The sequence below is a fragment of the Hemicordylus capensis genome, chromosome 6 (assembly GCF_027244095.1).
Source record: "Hemicordylus capensis ecotype Gifberg chromosome 6, rHemCap1.1.pri, whole genome shotgun sequence".
Classification (NCBI taxonomy): domain Eukaryota; kingdom Metazoa; phylum Chordata; class Lepidosauria; order Squamata; family Cordylidae; genus Hemicordylus; species Hemicordylus capensis.
Genome location: NC_069662.1, coordinates 40,748,974 through 40,768,714, shown reverse-complemented (window position 1 = coordinate 40,768,714; position 19,741 = coordinate 40,748,974). Strand labels below are relative to the sequence as shown.

At 42.7% G+C, this 19,741-nt stretch overlaps 1 protein-coding gene across 3 annotated transcripts in view; it reads right to left on the bottom strand.

The window, feature by feature from the left end:
* Positions 1–2,942: 2,942 nt before the first annotated feature.
* Positions 2,943–19,741, bottom strand: part of HOXB3 (homeobox B3) — a 39,681-nt gene continuing 22,882 nt past the window's right edge. The window contains exons 1-3 of one of the 3 annotated variants that reach the window (XM_053263630.1): positions 18,069–18,136; positions 11,252–11,855; positions 2,943–7,068 (exon numbers count right to left, since the gene is read on the bottom strand). In XM_053263630.1, coding sequence (XP_053119605.1) covers positions 6,302–7,068; positions 11,252–11,729 — 1,245 coding nt within the window. In that variant the 5' untranslated portion in view covers positions 11,730–11,855; positions 18,069–18,136 and the 3' untranslated portion in view covers positions 2,943–6,301. Of the gene's footprint in view, positions 7,069–11,251; positions 11,869–18,068; positions 18,137–19,741 lie in introns of those variants that run through there. The other 2 variants (XM_053263631.1, XM_053263632.1) reach the window with 2 other exon arrangements.

The following is a 19,741-nucleotide window of genomic DNA, read 5'->3' as shown; positions in this document are numbered from 1 at the left end:
CTGAAGTTCATGCCTATTTGTAAATACAATATATTTTTCTTATTCATTGATTAGAGACTAGTTGCACTGACTAGACTTTAAAAGAATGGGTGTATTTATTGAATGTATGTTGCATCCAAAACCCCTTTCATCTAATATGTGTGGAATTACTTGGTTGCAAACTGCAGACACAATGTGATTCATTTATACTATGCTACAGCAACAACTTAAGAGCAGACAACCATGGTTATAGAACAATATCCAACCTTCTTTCTAAAAGACTTCACTCCAGCGACATTTATTCCAGTGTAATCCTATAGAAAGTAGTGGGGAAATGGAAGTAAGACATCACTGTTACTAAGGTCTGGATCAGATATTATCTTTGTGGTGTGCATTTAGTAGCATGTGAGATGAAACTGACATGACTGTGGCCACTGTAAAAATGCTCCTGCAAATGTTCCATGCATGCATGCCATATGTAAATACACGTACAATGTGAATCAGCTTATTTATGAAAGGATCCCAGCAACTGATAGCCTGAGTGGGCTTATAGCTGATGTGCTAATTCTACGCATGAATTGGCCAATTCACATGATAAGTGCATTTGCATGTGGGACACTTTATGCATGGCCAACATAATGGCTGTTTTGGCCCTGTGTAAAGTTTAACCACAAGCTTCCAGGTGATTCCCACAATACTGTCTTCTGAGAGTGAATGATTCTAGTGCAAAAATGAACCATGTCATTTGTTCCTCTTTACAGAGATTCCTCTTACATGGTTCAGTTTGTTCCACCCACATGGTTCCTCTTTTCAGACATGACTGCTGCAGCAGAATTTCTGGCTACACTGAAGTAACTCTCAGCTCTCACTCTAGAACGATTGAATCAAGTCTTTATAACTATGGCTTCAGAGATAGTTCAGTGGCAGTGAATATGGGATTCCAGGGTTAGTCCCTGGCGTGAACAAAGAGGCAAGAGGGCTGGAAAAGGCCTCCACGAGTGCTTAGGGAAACTGCTGCTAATCAGGGTGGGTATAAACAATATTGGGATAGATGAACCAATGGTCTGTTAATATTAGTTGTATCATCCTCCTCTTATAATGGACACAGCCATTATCAACCAACCAAAATTAGTATCAGGGCTTGAAGAACCCACAACATTCTAGTTATGACCAAGGAGTTGATTACTTGTTATTGTTTGTACTGACCAAAGAGCAGAGGAGGTATGACTCAGAAGTAGCCATTTTGGAAGGGCAGTATACAAATCAAATAAATAAATAAATAAATAAGTGCCATAGCAATGCTCAGTGCCATCCCATCTACCAACCACCTTCTCTCCTTGTACCTCATATACCAGCAACACAACAAATTAATATTGTCTGTTATACGATAACATTAATTAGTAGTTGTGTTTCTGGTATATGATGTACAATGAGAGATATTTCAATTGAGTTTATTACAATCAAAGATCAGCACAAATGAAAGATAGATAGATAGACAGACGTTGTTGTTGATGATGATGATGATGGTGATGATGATGGATATTTATATATACTGCTTTTCAAGACAAACAAAACTGGTCTCAAAGCAGTTTACATAGCAAAAGGAATGAGGAGATGGTTCCTTGTCCTAAAGGGGATAACAACTGAAAAAGAAATGGAAAGAAGACATCAGCAACTGTGCTATCCCTCTGCTAATATAGGTGCCTCTTTGTGGAGTGAGGCAGACAGGCAGATTCTGAATAAGAAGTGCCCTGGATGTTGCAGAAAAGCTCCTTGGCCTCTCCATTCTGAAATCCTAAGAAAGATATTTTAGCCTTTCCCACACTCCACCACTTCCTGGAGGAAATCCACGACTGTTCTGTTTTGGTTGTTTTTTTCTTATTCCCCAACCCCAAGGAAACTAGGAAGAAATGTTGCTTCTTGTACACAAGCTGAGATTTTCATAAGTAAAACCAAGTCATCAACAAAACACCACCAAAGCGAGGAGGGAGAAAGAACCTAAGGGAAAGGCTGCGTCCCATCCCTTCGGCACATCGCCTAGCACTGTGGTTGCACTGAATACATCACATGTTCGTAGTAGTGGGAGCAGAAGGAGAAGCAGGAGCGAGCATGGTGCTGGCAGCGGCAGCAGCAGTACAAAAACCGCCCAGAGTTGCCCGCCCAGCACCGTCCCAAGCTCTCTCCTCCATAAAGCTCGCATTTCGACCTCAGTCCTCCTACAGCCATATAAACGTGACGTTCTAATTTGACAGGCCGTTTACATTCGGTTCCAACATCATAAACGTTTTATGGAAACGAGCTGCTTGTAAAAATAAGTTTTCTTAAGGCTTGGGAGCATAAAATACAAATTAGCCGAGGCGTTATCTTATCTTTTTGCTCTAGCACATTCCCCTCCCCCTCACTTTCTACAGAGAAAGCAGCATCTGCCTTCAACTCCTTTCTTGTTTTATTTAGTGATTTAATTTCACGACAGGTTCCCCCCCCTCTCTCTTAATTTCAGCAAGAAAGCCCCGTGTGCCTTTTGTTATGATTAATCATTTTCCTTTGTTTTCATTTGAGGTCCAATGGCTGTTTCGTCTGGACGGCACGTGATCGCCCTTCTTTGTATCCGCAGAAGATGAGGGGTAATTTTAATTGGCGTGAGAGTATTTAGAACAAGATTTTCAAAGTGGAAGGGAAGGAAGGCGGAGATAGGGGGAGCCGGAGAAGAAATGAACCCCCTAGCGATTAACTTTTTAAGTAAACACAATCAGCTAGGAAAAGTGTTCCAATTTTATAAGCTGTAAAATCAAGCCACGGCAGTCATAACCTAAGGGATAAGCGGGAGACGAGCGAACTGATAAATATCTTCCTCGTTAATGTCTGAAGCATTTAGAAATGTTAGTTTTAAAACCTCTGACTGTTTCACGGCTACCAAACCGCTCTTTTCTGCCTGTTTTCAAATCTGACCCATGGAACAGGAGCAAATTAAGAACAGAAAGTTTATTCAAGAATTGGATCAACAGACAACCCTTAAGCAAAGAACTGAAGTTATCTACTGTAAAGAACAACAAAAGATGTTTCCAAAAAGAGGAGGAGGAGGTGGTGGAGGAAGAAGAGGAGAAAAGGGAGGGGGTAGCTAGTTCTTCTAACTCAGGACTATACAATTACAGTTCTGGCTCTGCTTTCATGCCTCCAGTAGAACTAAACACATTATTTTAAGTACAAAGGTAACTACTGGCTTTTTCCCTAAATTACAATAACTAAAAAAAGAAAAAGGAAAGAAAAGGAAAGAAAGTCTTGGTTGTACAATGACAAGGGGAAAACACATGTTCCTTTATAACAAGTAAATACTAAAAATAAAAAGTACATATTGGGTTTTTTTCCTTATAAATACATAATGTTGGGGATAAATAATACAAAAGCAACCAAAGAAAAAATAGTTTAAAACTGGCTATAACCAATAAATATATAATATATATATTTATATATATGAATGTTCACCGGAACACACGCACAGCCCCATTGAAAGACGTCTCCAAGGGGTGTCCTTCAAAAGTTGGTATATATACCCATTAAAATGTAAACTCTAAGTGCAAGAAGGATGCCGGACCAAAGAAGAAGCGTCAAGCAATAGCCCCCTCCCCAAAGGACCATTTACTTCCGCTTCTATTTGGAGGACATATCAGTTTCTGTTCAAATATACCCTGTTTTCACGTTCAAGAGGAGAAGAGGCGCAGACATGAATGCAAGACGCCTTAGACTGCCCCGGCCCTTAACAGATCCTCAGGAAAGGGGCGTAGCAGTCACTTCACCAGGGGGTCAACATAGGCAAACCGGCCCCATTTTGCTTCCTAATTTTTAATATTCCCCGCCCCGCCCCATTTTGTCATATATTTTAATTAATTAATTTTTTAAAATAAAGTAGTTTGCAAAAGGGCTCCTCAATCTTCTCCCCTCAATTTCTGAAAGATTCTGGTGGATCGTAGGATTTAGGGAGGCGAAAACACGTGGCCATAAAGAATGTGCAAGAGTGTATATTTTCAAATAAAGGGGTTGAAAAAATGGGGGAGGAAAGTGGGAGGAGCCTGTTTAGGAGGGAAGGTTCAACAGTTTGTATGTGGTGGAGAGAAGGTGGGCGTGGAAGGTATTATGAAGGTTTTTTCACTCAGTGTCTTAAATGTATTTTAAAATAAATTTGTGATTTGACAGATTATTTAGACGGGGACAGTGTGAAGAATACTTGATGTATTCACGATCCACAACTATGTGCACATATTGTATGATTTGTGTTTTCCTTTCATTTCTTTTTTAAAAGAGAGATTGAATTGTTTATTCGTTCGGATTTCAATGTAAAAAAATCATCACCCTTTTCTACATTAAAAACGTTTGTGTCGAAACCTCAATATGAAATGCAAACTTGGAATTGATTAATTGGCTCCATGAGTTGTTTAAGTATGTATCAGATGTTTCAAGGAGGTCAAGGATTTAAGTTCGCTTTCGAGTTCCCACCCAACTCATGCATTGTTTCAGCCAACTGGCCTTGATTCTGGAAAACCCTTCAAGTTTGAATTATTTGTTTTCTGTGCCTCTATCTGATTGTCTCTAACACATGGTCTTCTGCAATTCTAAACACATTTATTTGGTACCACCCTTGAAATGGGGCTTCATTCCAACTGTATGTATTTAGTTTTGGAATATTCAGTGGAAGGAGAGACCTACTGGGCAAAACCTAGCGGGAAGTTCTCCTGCACAAGTTCCATTGAAATGAATGGGAAATGCATAAAATAATTTATTGCTGAACCATACCCATTTAGCTTCATATATTTCAATAATTCATTACCAAGCAAGTATGTTGGGGATTGTGTGCACCAGCTATAACCTTAGGCAATCTATTTTAATCCGTTTTTTCATAATCAATCACTATTAAATAAAAGGAGCTAGAATATATAAATGCATTTTCTTGGTCTCTATAGGGTGTACACTACAAGACTACGAGGTACATTTTGTAAAATCTGGAATAACTACCACAACTTACTTTCAGAAGCTCCACTCCACCCATTATCACGGAGTGAATGTGAGGAGGGGGTGAGTCCTTTGCCACTTAGATTGTAGAGACAAACAAATGGTTGAAGTACTTTAATAGAAAACTAGGTCGCCTTGGAGTCCTAGATATGTTTTGTGGCCTTGTGTATTCCCCTTGAGGTTGCTCTGCAGGGGTCTGGCTTGGAAATAAATCTAACTGGTTGGCATTATGAGGAAAGCTACTCAAAGTAGTTCTATAGCTTTTTAAATTTTATTTCAGTGAACTGCTTTGAGTACTCTTGCTCATCATGTCAGTCACTGACTTCAGTGGAACTGTCTTTCCAGCAGGGGCTGCTTAGAATTAAGCATTAGTTGAGAGTAATAGTCAGTCTACAAGCTACACAAAATGAAGTGGTAGACTGAGGTGGCAAAGTTTTGGGCTGTACCACTTCAAACTTCAGGTGGAGAATTATGTTTTGGAATGCTTTCCCATTTATAAACCAAAATCCAATATAGCTGCATGTAGAAAACAGCATGTTAGGAAGAAGATGTGCTAGTTTATTACATACAGGAAGTTTTTCACCAGAAGTCATTCAAAAATATTACCCCCACCTACAGGGTGAAGTAGTACAGCCAAGAACTCTTACATTTTATTCTAGGGAAATATGTAAAACTGGCCTGAGTTCCACTGAAATGTGGAATTTGCTGGAGATGGAGCGTGCTTGGAATTGCGTTTTGGTCACTAAGATCTTACACTGAAGAAAGGGAAACAAGATTCCTACATGGAGGACAAGAAATCTACATTCGATTTAAGTGATGGAGATGACCAGACCTTGATTTAAACTTGGGTTTTCTAGAGCTAGTCACGGAGCCTGTTTTTAAGGGGCTCAGATTTGGAACAAATAGTAGCGTGCTCTGAACATGTGCAGAGTGCATTTTCTTCACCATCAAGGAAGCACAAGCCACTGTTGGAAAGGCTTCCAGGTCAAATTACGTAACTTCCGGGAAGGCTTCACCCCCTACTTATTTTAGAAATGGAAACAGTGGGAAGTCGACCCCTGATGAACGTCGATTCGATTCCTATTTGCTCAGAAGTGGTGCAATGATGCCCGACCCAGTTGGGAACCGTTTTCAAACTTTCAGAGCACCAGGTGAAAGGTTTTTTTAAGGGTTTCGACACAAATGTTTTTGAAGGAAGAGCCCACCAACACTCCCCCAACACAACCACAAACCAGCCAACCCAGCTAGCCAATCAACACCCCTTCTCAAATCCAGTTCTCCAATGAACTTCCCCCACCGAGTCAGTCCTGCCCCCTCATCACAGATGGGTCAGTTTGGGCGCCTCTTGGATTCTACCCTGAGTAGAAGCGTGGTGGGTGGAAAGGTCTGTGTAAGTGGGGTGGGACTCGCAAGGTCCGTGATGCTGGTTGGAGCCCATCTGGGGGGCCCCGTTGTACTCCATGCTGGGGGGCTGGTGGTGCTGCAGAGGGTTCAGCCCGTAAAGCGAGGGAGCGGAAGCGGGCATAGAATCCACGTAGTTTCCGCCAACATACACCGGGCTGCCTTGCATATTGGGGGGGCCGTAGCCGCCTCCCCCGTTACCCTGTAGGACGTGCGGATCGTACTCGGGCGCCGTGTTGGCGTATTTCTGTTGGGTGGGGCAGCCTTTGATGGGGTTTTGGTAGGCAGTGGGCATGGCGTAGGCATTCTGGTGGGGTTTGTTGAAGGAGGGTGGAGACGGGGCGTCATAGTTTGAAGTCATGGGGTGCAGGGCGTTCATGAAGCCAGCGGAGGACTGCATGGCCTGGGGAGGGCTCCCCGTCGGGGAAGGCCCCCCCGAAGAGGACCCCAAGCCCTTCGACTTCTGATCCTTTTTGTATTTCATCCTCCGGTTCTGGAACCAGATCTTGATCTGCCTCTCGCTGAGGTTCAACAGGTTGGCCATCTCCACCCGGCGGGGCCTGCAAAGGTAGCGGTTGAAATGGAACTCCTTCTCCAGCTCGACCAGCTGGGCGCTCGTGTAAGCTGTACGGGCCCTCTTGGAAGCCGAGGAGCCCGGAGGGCTTTTCTCGCCGCTGCAGCTTTCTGCAAAGAAGGTCGGGAAATGAAATCAAAGATAATTACTTACATGCAGAAAATTGAATGCACAGGCCTCTTAATAAATCCTCCAACAGGCGAGAAGACTTCAGCCTCCCCTCCTTCTCCTCCAGTCCCCACTCCATAATCATGTCATTTATTAAGAGTTCTGTTCTCCAAAGCTGCCCCCTCGCTTTATGAAAATTTGATCATGTCATGCAGAAAAGGAATCCAGAGCTATTTATTTGGGAGTCGATTATTTTGAAGCAGACCCTTTCAAAGGAAATTACGTCTGGCAAGTGGGCAGTGTTTGGAAAGCAAAATTAATCAGGCACTCGTCTACACAAACCCTGCATCGTCTGGATCCTTCCTATGCTGTACAATTTAACAAGTGCCCAAAAGCACATGCCAGTTTCTGTAGAACAAGCAGATGTGAATGAATATATATGTATATGCAGTGCCAATGTGTGATTCTCAAATATATGCACAGAGTGTATTTACTGAGGGAACAATTCAGCAGGAGGTTATCTTGCACAAGCTCCCATTCATTGCAGTGGAGGCCTATGCAGAAAAACATCCTGCTGAATTGTACCATAGATATCAAATGCAAATTCAACTACAGCTAAGATATATATGGCATAATATTAGTTTCAGTTCAGCCCTGGAACCTGTTCTGATGCCAAGTGTGAGGAGTCTTTTCTCATCCCTGAATAACGACTCCAACTTTTACACACCTGAAATGAAGGGTAAAGACTTTCAGAAGTGAAAGGCAAGCTTTCCATGCAAGCCAGAAGCCCCAGCACTTCTCCTCCTAGAAATTAAACACTAATCTTCATGAAACCTTCTGCCTTAAAATAAGTTGAGTTGAGTTGAGTTCAATAAGATGGGGACTGACCCTAAAGCTATAAGCTGCAATCCTTTATTGGGAGTAAGCTCAACTGGAAATCAGTGGGACTTTGGCCTGCTACATATGCAGCAAAGTGAGGTGGCAGACTCCTGAGGTCAAAAAGTAGGATTTGACCACTTCACAAAGCAGGTGGTGATACAATCTTTACTTAACTGCTCCTCTAATGAGCCTCCAAGAAGAAAGTGAGCACATCCTGGACAAAGGTTCTAGTCCATCCCTGTGTAGGGGAGTATTTATGTGTTTGGAGTACTCCATCCTACTATTCCAGAACTTTACTGCCTCATTGTGCTGCATGTATAGATCCTTATTTACTTCATAGAGACTGGAATGTAAGGTATACACGCCCAAAGATATGTATCAAATACACAGCTGGGTTTTACATATTTTAGCAATTTAAGCATGCAGCTATTTACGATGTAATGTTTACAGTACTCTCTAATGGATATTGAGCCAATTCGTTGGTCCATCTAGCCTAATATTGTCTATGCTGACAGAGAACAGTTCTAGGGGTTCAGACAGAGGTTTTTTCCAGAACTACCTGGAGATGCCAGAGACTGGATCTCATACCTTCTGGATGCAAAAAATGTGCCACTGAGCTATGCTTGCTACCTCTTACATGCTATACAGGAATGTAAAGCACTTTGTACTATGAAAAGTGATGTAGAAATGCTACATATTAAATGGAGTACTTGATAAATTGCATAAGGATTCTCAAAACATTTACATAGGAAGAGATTGAGTTCACACATGTACATCCATCACTTACTGGCCAGAAGTGGTCATCTGTATGTGTGAAACACCACCATACATCAAAACACCACAGACAGGACTTTCACAGCACTTCAGACATCATGGACAGATGTACATCACTTGCATTATCAAGTGTTGTACATGCATGTTTGAACCAGTCCTTAATTCCAATGTACCATAATTCTAATAATTGCTCAAATACACAGATGTTAATGTAAGCTGTGTAAGTGCCTAAGGGCACTTACTTGGAGTTCCTGCTCACTAGTTTACTTCCAGATACTTTCACATGGAATCACAGCCTATAACAGCATCCATGTGCTTTGGAATAATTGTATTTATCATAGGCATCTTGTATAAGGTAGAACATTTTTAGACTGTTTGATAGCGTCTCATCTTTTTCATATTTTTTCTCATTTCCAACAGATATGTTGATTGATAAACATAAAGTTTAATTCATACTACAATATAGGGAAGATTTACTGGAGAATAAAAGTTGTGAATTTGTCAGAGAACAGCTATGTCAAAACACAACATAGTCTAGCTTTTTAACAGGCATAAAACATGTTCATTGTCTATAGCCTTGATTTATACATTAATCCAGATCTGCATTTTATGCAATAGCATATCCAATTAGAGTGATAGACATCACAGTATATGTCTCCAAGCCACATTGTACAAGGGCACCTGCCTTTCACCAGAGAAGCTCATCCAAAATAATTATGGTAGGTGTACACCAGGAAACAAATCTATTCATTTGGAAAGACATCTAGCTGACTTTAAAGGAACTTACTCCCAAGTAAGAGCTAAATCTTAAACATACTTAGACATAAGTTCCACAGAAATAACTTACACTTGCTTCCCAGTAAATGTGTTTAGAAGTCTGACATAAATGGGTTATTCTAGAGGCAGTTAAATTCATGGACTTCCATGACTGCTACCAGTTTGCCCCATATATAATCTGCTATCCTTAATAATACTAAAATCTATATATCAAGCACAGAGTCCTCCCAGGAAGGATTTGTGTTCTCTTATATCTGGACTAAAGCTGTTTTGCCTGGTATAACAGGTGGAGATGGTGTAACAGTAGACTTTAACACTGTAGCAAATTAATTGCTCACTGAGCATCACCAATGACATATAAAATGGAGTACAGCACACTTCTTAGGCTTTGATGAGAACACATTTTGTCAGGTGTAAGAAACAGGAAATATAAACTGGGTTTTTAAAATTAATAATGAGCCTCTGTCTATTTTGAATGAGGCCTGCTATACACATGAAGCAGAATGAGTCCTTCAATGGTAAGATGGCCTGCAACACTTCAGACTGCAGGTGAGGGAACACATTTTAAATGTTCTTCTAGGTGGTGGTGGTGGTTTTTAATTTAAACCAACAACACCTCCCTGGAAGAAGAAAAGTAACCCAGCAGGGAGAAGATTGGAATAGAACCATTTTCCTTCATGTGCGTCTTAGTTCCAGTAGTCTTTAAAAAAAAAAAGGAAGAATATTACAAAGTGATGACGATGATGACGAATATCTATATACCACTTTCCAACAAAAGTTCCCAAAGCGGTTTATATAGATAAATAAAAATAAATAAAGATGGATGATACTTGCACCCTGAAATGAGACAACGCACTCTACCATCTCAGGATTCTACCATCTCATTATGCTGCATGGGTAAACCAGCCCTGAGTTCACCAGCTGGCATGCATGCAAGCTAATTTGATCCGGCATAAAATATTAGTGCTTGAAGACACAAATTAATACTCAGTGCTCCAGGGTATGGGGGCAAGAATCTGGTATGAGTTTCTTTTTTAGATACAGTATAGGTAGTTGCCTTTAACTTCATCTGATTAATTATTATCCCCAAATTTATTTTGCCCTTTGAGAAGAATGGTGACTCAGTGGATGTGCTAATATAGTGATATAAGGAATGGATGGTTAAACAGACAGGAAAAAGTCTCTCTAACTCTCCCTTTAATTCCTTTACCCTTCCTTCCTTCCTGCCTCCCTATCTTGGTTCTCTGCTGCCAGTACTGTCTGATCTCCTTTGGGGACAGACACCCCCTGTCTTTGCTATCAAACTATATCACCCCCTCTTTCTCCCTCAGATACAACTTCTTGAGCAGGGCCTTTTTCTGAGCTATCCCTAACCCTCACTTTCCATCCCTCACTCTCCATCTCTGTCACCTGACTAGTTTCTCACCTGATCTTTAATCCTCATATGCCAAACAGAGGCCTTTTCTCAATCTCTCTGATAACCATTCTAGGGAAGGACCCTGCCCTTTCTGTTTCTTGTACAGCTGCAATCTCAGTGGTCGGTGTAGAGCCGTACTTTTTAATGTTAATAGGACTTGTGCAGGAGAACGGCCCTCTAGTTTGTGCCCATAGACATTCTCTTTCAACCCTCATCTTCTTCTGAATAGGAAGGTTTGGACATCTGACTCTTTGCCCTGCTGTCTAGTTCAATTTTGCCTGTGATAGGGGAAAGACTTATATGGGGTGGGGGGAGGGAAGTATTCCAAAAGCAGATACCTGTGTTGGGGGAGCTGTTTTTCTGCTTGGAGTTTTGCCTCGACTCTTTCATCCAGGGGAAAATCTGCTTGGTGAGAGCGGCGTTACTAGAGCCCAGACTAGATTTGCTGGGGGCACTTTTGACCCCCCCAGGTTGGCTATGGTTATTGCTGCTGGCCCCGTTGCTGCTGCTGCTGCTGCTGTTGGTGGAGGTGGTGGTGATGGCAGGATTTGGGGGTGGTGAGACGGGCGGGGGCGGGTGATGCTCCTGTGGCAAACTGGGGCGCATACAGCTCCCGTTCAGGTCTTTCGTTTTGGCCAGGGGGGCGGCGTTGCCAAGAGACTGAAGGGTACAGGCCGGCCTCTGGTAGTCGTTCTCCACGTGAGCCGCAGGTTGGAAAGGCTGCGGAGGAGGACCCTCGTATCCGAAACCATTGGCGCCTTGGTAGGAGTAGGCCCCAAAGAGCGTGGAAGTGTCGTAGTAGGTGGTTTTCTGCATCGCTGGGGCTCCCCGAAGTTCTCGCTCGCTGCTACCAGGCTCTTGCTGACCCCCTCATGGAAGGACATTGGCACCCCCAAGGTCACGTGGTGAGGAGGCCTTCCCCGGTGTCTCTTGGAAGCTGACCTGAAAGGTTAGAAGGCACACACAATGATACTGAACGGCCTATGAATCCATCTTGGCCACTGAAAAGGCTGGTGACATGAATAGCTGGCTACGGAGGAGGGTGTGGAGCAGATCTAGCAGATGCTGCCGCGAACAGATTTCTGCCTGCCGCTCTTGGGCGCGCCTCTGTTCTCTCCATTGGAGCAGCCTCGTCCAATATATCTCAATACAAACATGGCCTGCCTATGCGCGTGTGGTTGACCGAATCAATGCCCAGAAGCACTCCTCTGTGGTTCTGCCCAAGACTGTTCCTACAGAGTTCAAAATATAGATCCTTCAGCAGCAAAAGGTGACTTCTTCGAGGCTATTCAACCTAACCCTACAGGGTTTGGATATACTGAATATGTGGGTGCGTTCACACATGCATGTATATAGGTACTCACACAGAAACACACATTTTTGCAAAAAAGAAAAGAAAGAAAGAAAGCGTTTTTCCACGCCCATAAGAAAGGTATGACCGCTACGGAATGAGCGTCTTCCAAACTCAATCTCTACTCCTTCACCATTCCTTAAAGGAACCTCCTATAAAGGAGAAACTCATCAGGGAAGCCAAAGTTACAGTGAAAGCAGCAGGACCGACCTCCGGCTAAAGTGAGTGTAGATGCGGGATGTAAAGTTGATAGACCCACAGCGATTAGGTGAATAACCAGCGGTAGCATTTTGCACCAGCGGTAGCATTTCTCGATCCTTATCGACACACACACACACACACGGCTAGAATTCTCAGGTAAGTAAAGTTCTTCTAGCTTGAATTCCTATTGCAAAATTACAATTTAAGATCCTCTTAACTTGATTTATTTTTCCTCATCAGTCCCTATTATGGATGTTGTTGATTTTGGAACCTCAGAAAAACAAACCAAAGTGTTGCATATGTACTGCTTATTAATAAATAATAATCAACATTAATCAGTATTTAGTTTTAAGTATCTCAGAGTCAACTTATAAGTGAAAGGTTAACATTTTCAAAACATTGAATTCAAATTCTGACATATTGCCAAATTTGCCTGCTTCCAGAGGACAAGGTAATGGCTGGGGACACTGTCAGATTTAGAGTCATGCACTACATTCCTTTCTGGTTTGGCCCTTTGAAGTGTTGCAGTTTGGAAACCTCTTCAGTCATTACAATCTTGACTCAGTTGCCACTCAAGGTGTGAATTTGGTCTCTTTCTTAAAGCACAGTTTCACTCTGTTTATTCTCATTCTTAAAAAAAAAAAAAAAAACAACCCGAAGCAAAACACAAGCTTCTCAACCAACCATTTGGCCTCCTTGATTTTAACTGTTTTTGTTTGGGTGGTCATTCGTTTCCTTGGAGAAAGAAAGAAATTAAGAAAGAAAGAAAGAAAGAAAGAGAAAGAGAAAGAAAGAAAGCCCTCCAATGGAACGTGAACTTTGCCTAGGTTGGAACGCTGAAATAAGACCAGAATTATTCAATGGACAGGAAAATCAATCTGTTGAGAGAGGACAATTTTATCTATCTATTTATCTGTCTGTCTTTCTATCTTACATAGACACACACGCTGACACACACATACACACTCCACATAGGAGGCCTATATATGGAGAATCCTGCACTGAGCGATCTCGCATTCCATTTCAAAAAGCCTATTTCCAGTGAGCTACATTAAACTGCACTTCCTTTCCTGAACAGATAATCGAATGGCCCAACATTGGCCAGTTCCGTCCGTTTTGCTGAGGATGGGGGGCGGGGTGGCGACTACTAATAACCTTTCCCTCCTGACTTTCCTATACGTATGCAATTCAAAAATCTAAATATAATTCAGACCTCATACCCACCCACTCGCCCCACCTCCCCTTTCTCCTCCTTCTCCTTGATTTATGCCTGCATAAATTGTGTAGTTTTCGTAATAAGTCTAAAACACCACCGTTGTGATCCCCTAGTATCTTCCATGGGTTGCAATGGGAAAGCAAGGTTGCTTTCTAGAGGCCGGCTGTTGAAATATTTGCTCTGTCTTACTGGAAAGAATGATCTTGTCGCTGGCTTATTTCAGCTTCGGGAGAAGTATTTCTTAGCAGACATAAACAACCTAGGGCTCTCATGGCTACGAATTTATTTTTTAAAAGAGAGAGAAAGAACCATTCATTTGATTATAAAAGACTAGACTGCCTGAAATTGACTAAGGACTTCAACCATCATGAAAATTCCACTAGGCCCCGCCGGTCTGTTTTGGGTTTTCTGAGAGCTCTGAAAGGCCTACGAAGTAGGCGGCAAATTGTTTTATTTTTAAATTAAGCAGTACATTAAAAATTAATCCCCTCTCCAACCTTCTCAAAAATAAATCCAAGGTAGTCTGTGTCTTCAGTAGCCAAGATTTGGGTCCCCTTTTGTATCTCGTCTCTCAACACGTCCCAAATGCCGGTCATTTATCTTAGTCGAAGACGGGTGGAATCGTAAATGATTTACTCCAAGGAATTGTTAAACATACATACACACACACACACACACACACACACACACATCTCCATCGGAATAATAAATGGGAATTTAGAACACATTTGCAATTAGTTGTTGAAATGCTAACCCTAAAGTTCCTTCTCTAAGTTAAATGTTTATTCCCGAAGAACCCAGGTTTTAAATAAACGCCTTTCTTCCCTATAACTTTTGCAGAAAGGGCGATTAAAAAAACCCCAACATGAATCAAAGAGTAAAAAAGACGCTTAAAGGGCTTGTGACAAGATCGACTTGAGTAGGGGTGGGAGGAAACAGAAATAGCAGCTCTTTCGCCCCCTTTAACCTCCATGTTGGAAAAATAACTCTAAAATGTGCAGTTATTCTCTGAATATGAGAGAAACCGGAGAACCTTTTCCCTGAAGGCACAATTCCCGGGACTGGGCCAAATATTATTTAGAAGAAATAATAATTATTATTAATAATAATAATAATAATAATAATAATAATAATAATATACTGAAGCAATAGATGGGGCACCGAACACCCTAATTCAAAGCAAACCATCGCTACATTAAGAAATTTCCTTGGCAAAAAAAAAATCCTCCAAAGAAAGGAAGGAAAGAAAGAAAGAAAGAATGAAAGAAAAGGGCCTTCTAGATGAAAAGGAAAAGGGGGAAGGGGAAGGAAAATAGAGGGGTGAGAATAGCAAAAAGAGAAAAGGGGGGGTAAAAGGAAGGGGAGGGAAGGGAAGGAGGGGGGAAGAAGAGAGAGAGAGAGAGAGAACGAGAGAGAGAGAGTCGCTGCGTGGAAGGAAGCTTAAAGCTTGTGAACTCTTCATGAACCGCGATGCGAGTCATACAGCTATAAATCATGGAGACACGGTCTCCGCCATTCACAAACTGATAGCCTATTTCGGTCCACCTTACCTTAGCCTCTGACGAGAGCAGCGCGGCGAGCAGACATAATATATTTTCGCAGCCAGCAAGCAACGCAATCAATAAGCGAGCAGAGCTCCCCCCATTCCTCTCGGATTTTAAAAAAATGTTCAAGGAATATCTACAGAGAGAAATCCGGTCATAACGCCAACAGGAGGGGGGACATCTCTATAGGAGCTTACGGTGAGGGATGCTCGGGTCCTCTCTCTCTCCCCCCACCCGTTCGGGGAGGAGTGGGGGAAGGTGAGAAGAGGTAGAAACCACAAGATGCTAGACAGCCATCCAAAGATGTATAGGGAATCCTTTGATTCTGGCTGCCCTATAGTCTTGGTACGCCCTGTTCACGGTTAACAATGGCCTCTGGCTTTACAGCAGAAGGCAAGAGAGAGGGAGTGTGTGTGCGAGAGAGACAGACAGACAGACAGATAGACAGGCTATTAGGGGGTGGGGGGGGGACAGGAAGAATAGCTGACATAAAATCCTCATCTAGGCAATGCTAAGAATGAAGTTTAAATTTTTAAAAAAATATCACCCGGAGATTTAAAAGGCGGAGGGAGGGGGGGCGTTAGAAGAACGATATCTAGAGATTTCGTTTCTGGAGGCGGGGAGATGACGGGTTTCTGCTTTGGAGGGCTTGGGCAAACGCCAAGGTTGCTTCCTGACGGCGTCAGTCGTAGAAAGAAAATATGCAAATCGAGACGTGGTGGACAGAGAGGCCTAGCAGGATAGCGAAAGCTATATTGATTAACGTGCTTCGCAATTAGGTGTCAAGTTATGCTAATAAATCTTTGGAACACAGGCAGATCTCTCCCCCACCCCTTCTTCTTCTTCTGTCTCTCTCCTCCTCTGCTCCCCCCCCCTCCAAATTCCCTTCAATAAAGCTACAGTGGGCACCCCTCACTTTCCCACTCGGACCCTCAAGCCAAAATAGATGGCATCATCTAGAAAAGGGACAGAATTGTGACAACACTCTTTCGGTGCTGGGGAGGCACAACACACTGAAGTCATAGACAGAAACCTGATGGTAGCAATGGCAAAATAAAGTTTGCAAAACATTCTGGGTAATATAAGGGAAGGACAGTCTGAAATTTTGGCAGTGTTTATATAGTAAGCCTGGATATATGTAACTGCTTCCGAGTATGGCAACTGCACGTGCGCCCCCTGGAACCTGCATAGGGGGCAGGACGCATTCAAATTAACGGGACTTAAGTTAGTCGTCATCATCATCATCATTATTACATTTATATCCCGCTCTTCCTCCAAGGAGCCCAGAGCGGTATACTACATACTTGAGTTCCTCTTTCACAACAACCCTGTGAAGTAGGTTAGGCTGAGAGAGAAGTGACTGGCCCAGAGTCACCCAGATTGTTTTATGGCTGAGTCATGACTAACCTGCCTTATTTATTTCGAATAGTGTTTAGTCATGACTTAGTCTAGATCCTGTCTGATGTGTGTGATATATTGACACAATGATTAGGATGGAGCTGTAAGAAATCATGTGATTTTGGGAAAACAAAGTTAAGTTATGGATGGATGGATAGATAGATAGACAGATAGATAGATAATGCCTCTGTGTCATTCAAGATTTATGGCCTGCTCCATGCTCAGAAGCAGTGTTGGTTAGAAAGATGAAATGTTTTTCCTCAGCTTTAGCTGCTGACACCAAAGGGCCCTACAAACTAAGTGTGGGAGGAAGAAAATGAGGTGTCCGCACATTTTTGGGTGCGTGTGTGTGTGAATCAGAGAGAAAAAGAGAGAGATCCCGATCTATTGTCCTCTTCTCCACTTCTTCTTGCCAACTCTACCTTGGGGAGGGTGGGGGCGGAGGCATAATTGCTGAATCGAAGGGAACTGGCATTCACGAAAGGAAGGAACTCTGGAGTTGGCTCATTTCTTTCTCGGGAGGTGCTTTTCCATCCCAACACTACATCTTGTGCTCTAGGCTATCGCATATTTTGGGATGCTTTTGCAGCGGGAAATTCTGTCATCATCTTTTATTGGACCCAGCTTCGTCCTTCATATCCACAAATGACTCCACAATTTGCCCGTGACTCCCCACCTGGATAATATTAGTTTTTCATGGGCCGCCTTCCTTTAAATTAGTTTAAAAAGGAAAACACAGATATCCAAGCAATGGTAGGTTATTTTGTGTTTCGGAAGACCACCTCGGAACTTGACGCCAGACTGCATAATATCCATCGATTGTAAAGTTTCAAGAACTTTTTTTCTCAACATAAGCTGTATGGAATTCCACTTGTGACCTTCAGTGTTTTTACCACCAGGGATGGTAAAGATGCGTTTTATGAAGAACAAACGCTCTACACTTCTCCTCAGCTACACGATTGGAGGACAGTTTATATATTTGCATAAAATACCTCTTTTAAAAGTCTGAAGAGTCTGATTTTGTAGGACGATGTGTAGGTGTATTTTTTGCTATACAGTATCTGGTTTGGATTTTCAGTTGAGATGTCCTTTTAGTCCTCAAGAGAGACTTGCAGCTTAAATCCTATGCACGTTTACTTGGAAGAAAGGCCAACCGAATTCAATGGTCCTTCCTTACTCCCGGGTAAGTATGCATAGGACTGCATACTATGCACATTTACGTGGGAGGAACTCCAATTGAACTCGGTGCTTATTTCTGAGTAAACATGTATAGAATTGGACTGCATGGAACAGAGATTCAGAGCAAGACAAGGGCAGAAAGAAAGTGCTTATTTGCAGGACTGAAGGTAAGAAATGTTGCGGGATGTCTCTGGAACTGCGGGGAGAGAGGCTGTGGGTGCGTTTTTGGGGTGACCCGACTAGCCCAATGATTTCTTACAACTTACCAATTCCCAGGTAGCTGATCCAGAAGATACAAGGGAGAAGTACAATTTGAGATAGGAGGGGACCTGTTCAAAAAGAGAGAGGAGAGACAAAAAGTTGGAGGGTGTCGCAGAGGTCTGTAAGTCGAACTTCAAAAGAGCTGAATGTGAAACAGAAGTGGAAGAAATCACTTGGAATAGGCAAAAATTGCACTCCCCTGTCCCTCAACACTGACAAACTCAAGAACTCTGACGGAAAATGTCTCATAAAGCTGGAATATTTTAACCTTGTTTTCAGCTCTCCTCAGAAGTTTCCAATTCCATCTGTATTCCGAGGACCAAAGGACTTTAAAGACCATCCAGGGCTGCAGGCCCCTCGCATTTTACCCCATCCCAACTTAGTACCAGCTGCTCCATGCATGCTGGATTGCAACTTCTAAGGCCTCTTAGGTTGTCCTAACTGTTATCAGGATACCTTTTTCATTTGGGGGGAAAGACAACTGGTTTATTTTCCTGGTAAAGATTGCATGGCTCCCAAATAAAAGAAAAATAATAACTTATCAGAGGAAAGAAGTCCCACATCATCACATCATCCATTCTCTCTCTCTCTCTCTCTCTCTCTCTCTCTCTCTCTCTCTCTCTCTTTCTTTTTTTTAAGGATTTGAAAGCTTCCCCCTACCCCCTGTGAGAGGGCAGGCTAGATTAATCGCACAGCTTCTATGCTTGCAACTGAGCTTCGTTTATTTCCGCGAGTACAACGACTTCGGCACATCCCCAGCCCTAGTGATAGGGCGGGCACAAAATCGAATAGCTATCAACAGAGATGGCGGAAGTCAAAGTCTTCCCAGGATCTCGGCTTTAATTCAACTGAGATATATTGGGCTACAGGAGGACAAGGCTTTTGACATTCACACGTGCACCTAACCACTGTTGATAGAAAAAGAAAGTTTTCCCGCCCAATAATTAACCGAGAATATGTAGAAGGGGGACCACTCGGAGACTGATCGCTGCAGGCTGGGAATGGATGGCTCAGAAAACGGAGAGAGTAGGGAGTGGGGAGGGAAGAGAGGCCATTTAAAAATATTTTCGTTTGGGGAAACATTCCTGGGCTCTAATAACCCGGCCTTCCGTTTTGAATGCTAATATTATTAATCTGTAATAAAAACGTCCGCTAACCACACAGCCGCACTCCTCCTCGGCACGGCATCCCTGCGTGTCACGGGACCTGGGCAATATAAATCACGCCCGGGAGGCCTCGGACCCCCCCCCCCTTCTACATGCGGAGGCCTCTGGCAATAATTTCAGCGTCATCCCGGGCTGTTGTTGTTATTGCTCGAGGTTCCCGCCCATCTGAACCGCCACCGAGTGGGCACCGGTCCACTTACACCAGTTTCTGAGAGGTTTGCCGTTTCTTCCATCGCCTTTAAATTATTCGTTCTGCGGAGTATAAATAAAGCGACTGCTTCTTTTGGAGTGCTTCTGAAGCACGATTGAAATCCAACAGACGACATCTGTCAATACGACGACTGCTAGTACTACTACTACTATTACTAACAACAACAACAACAACAACAAAAACAACACCTTTTCAGTTTAAAAAAACACACAAGTGGAGAGAAAGTGAAGGCAACGCAGACGAAGGGATGTTACTAACATGACTACCATTACCACTACTATTGTTGTTGTTCACTATCACA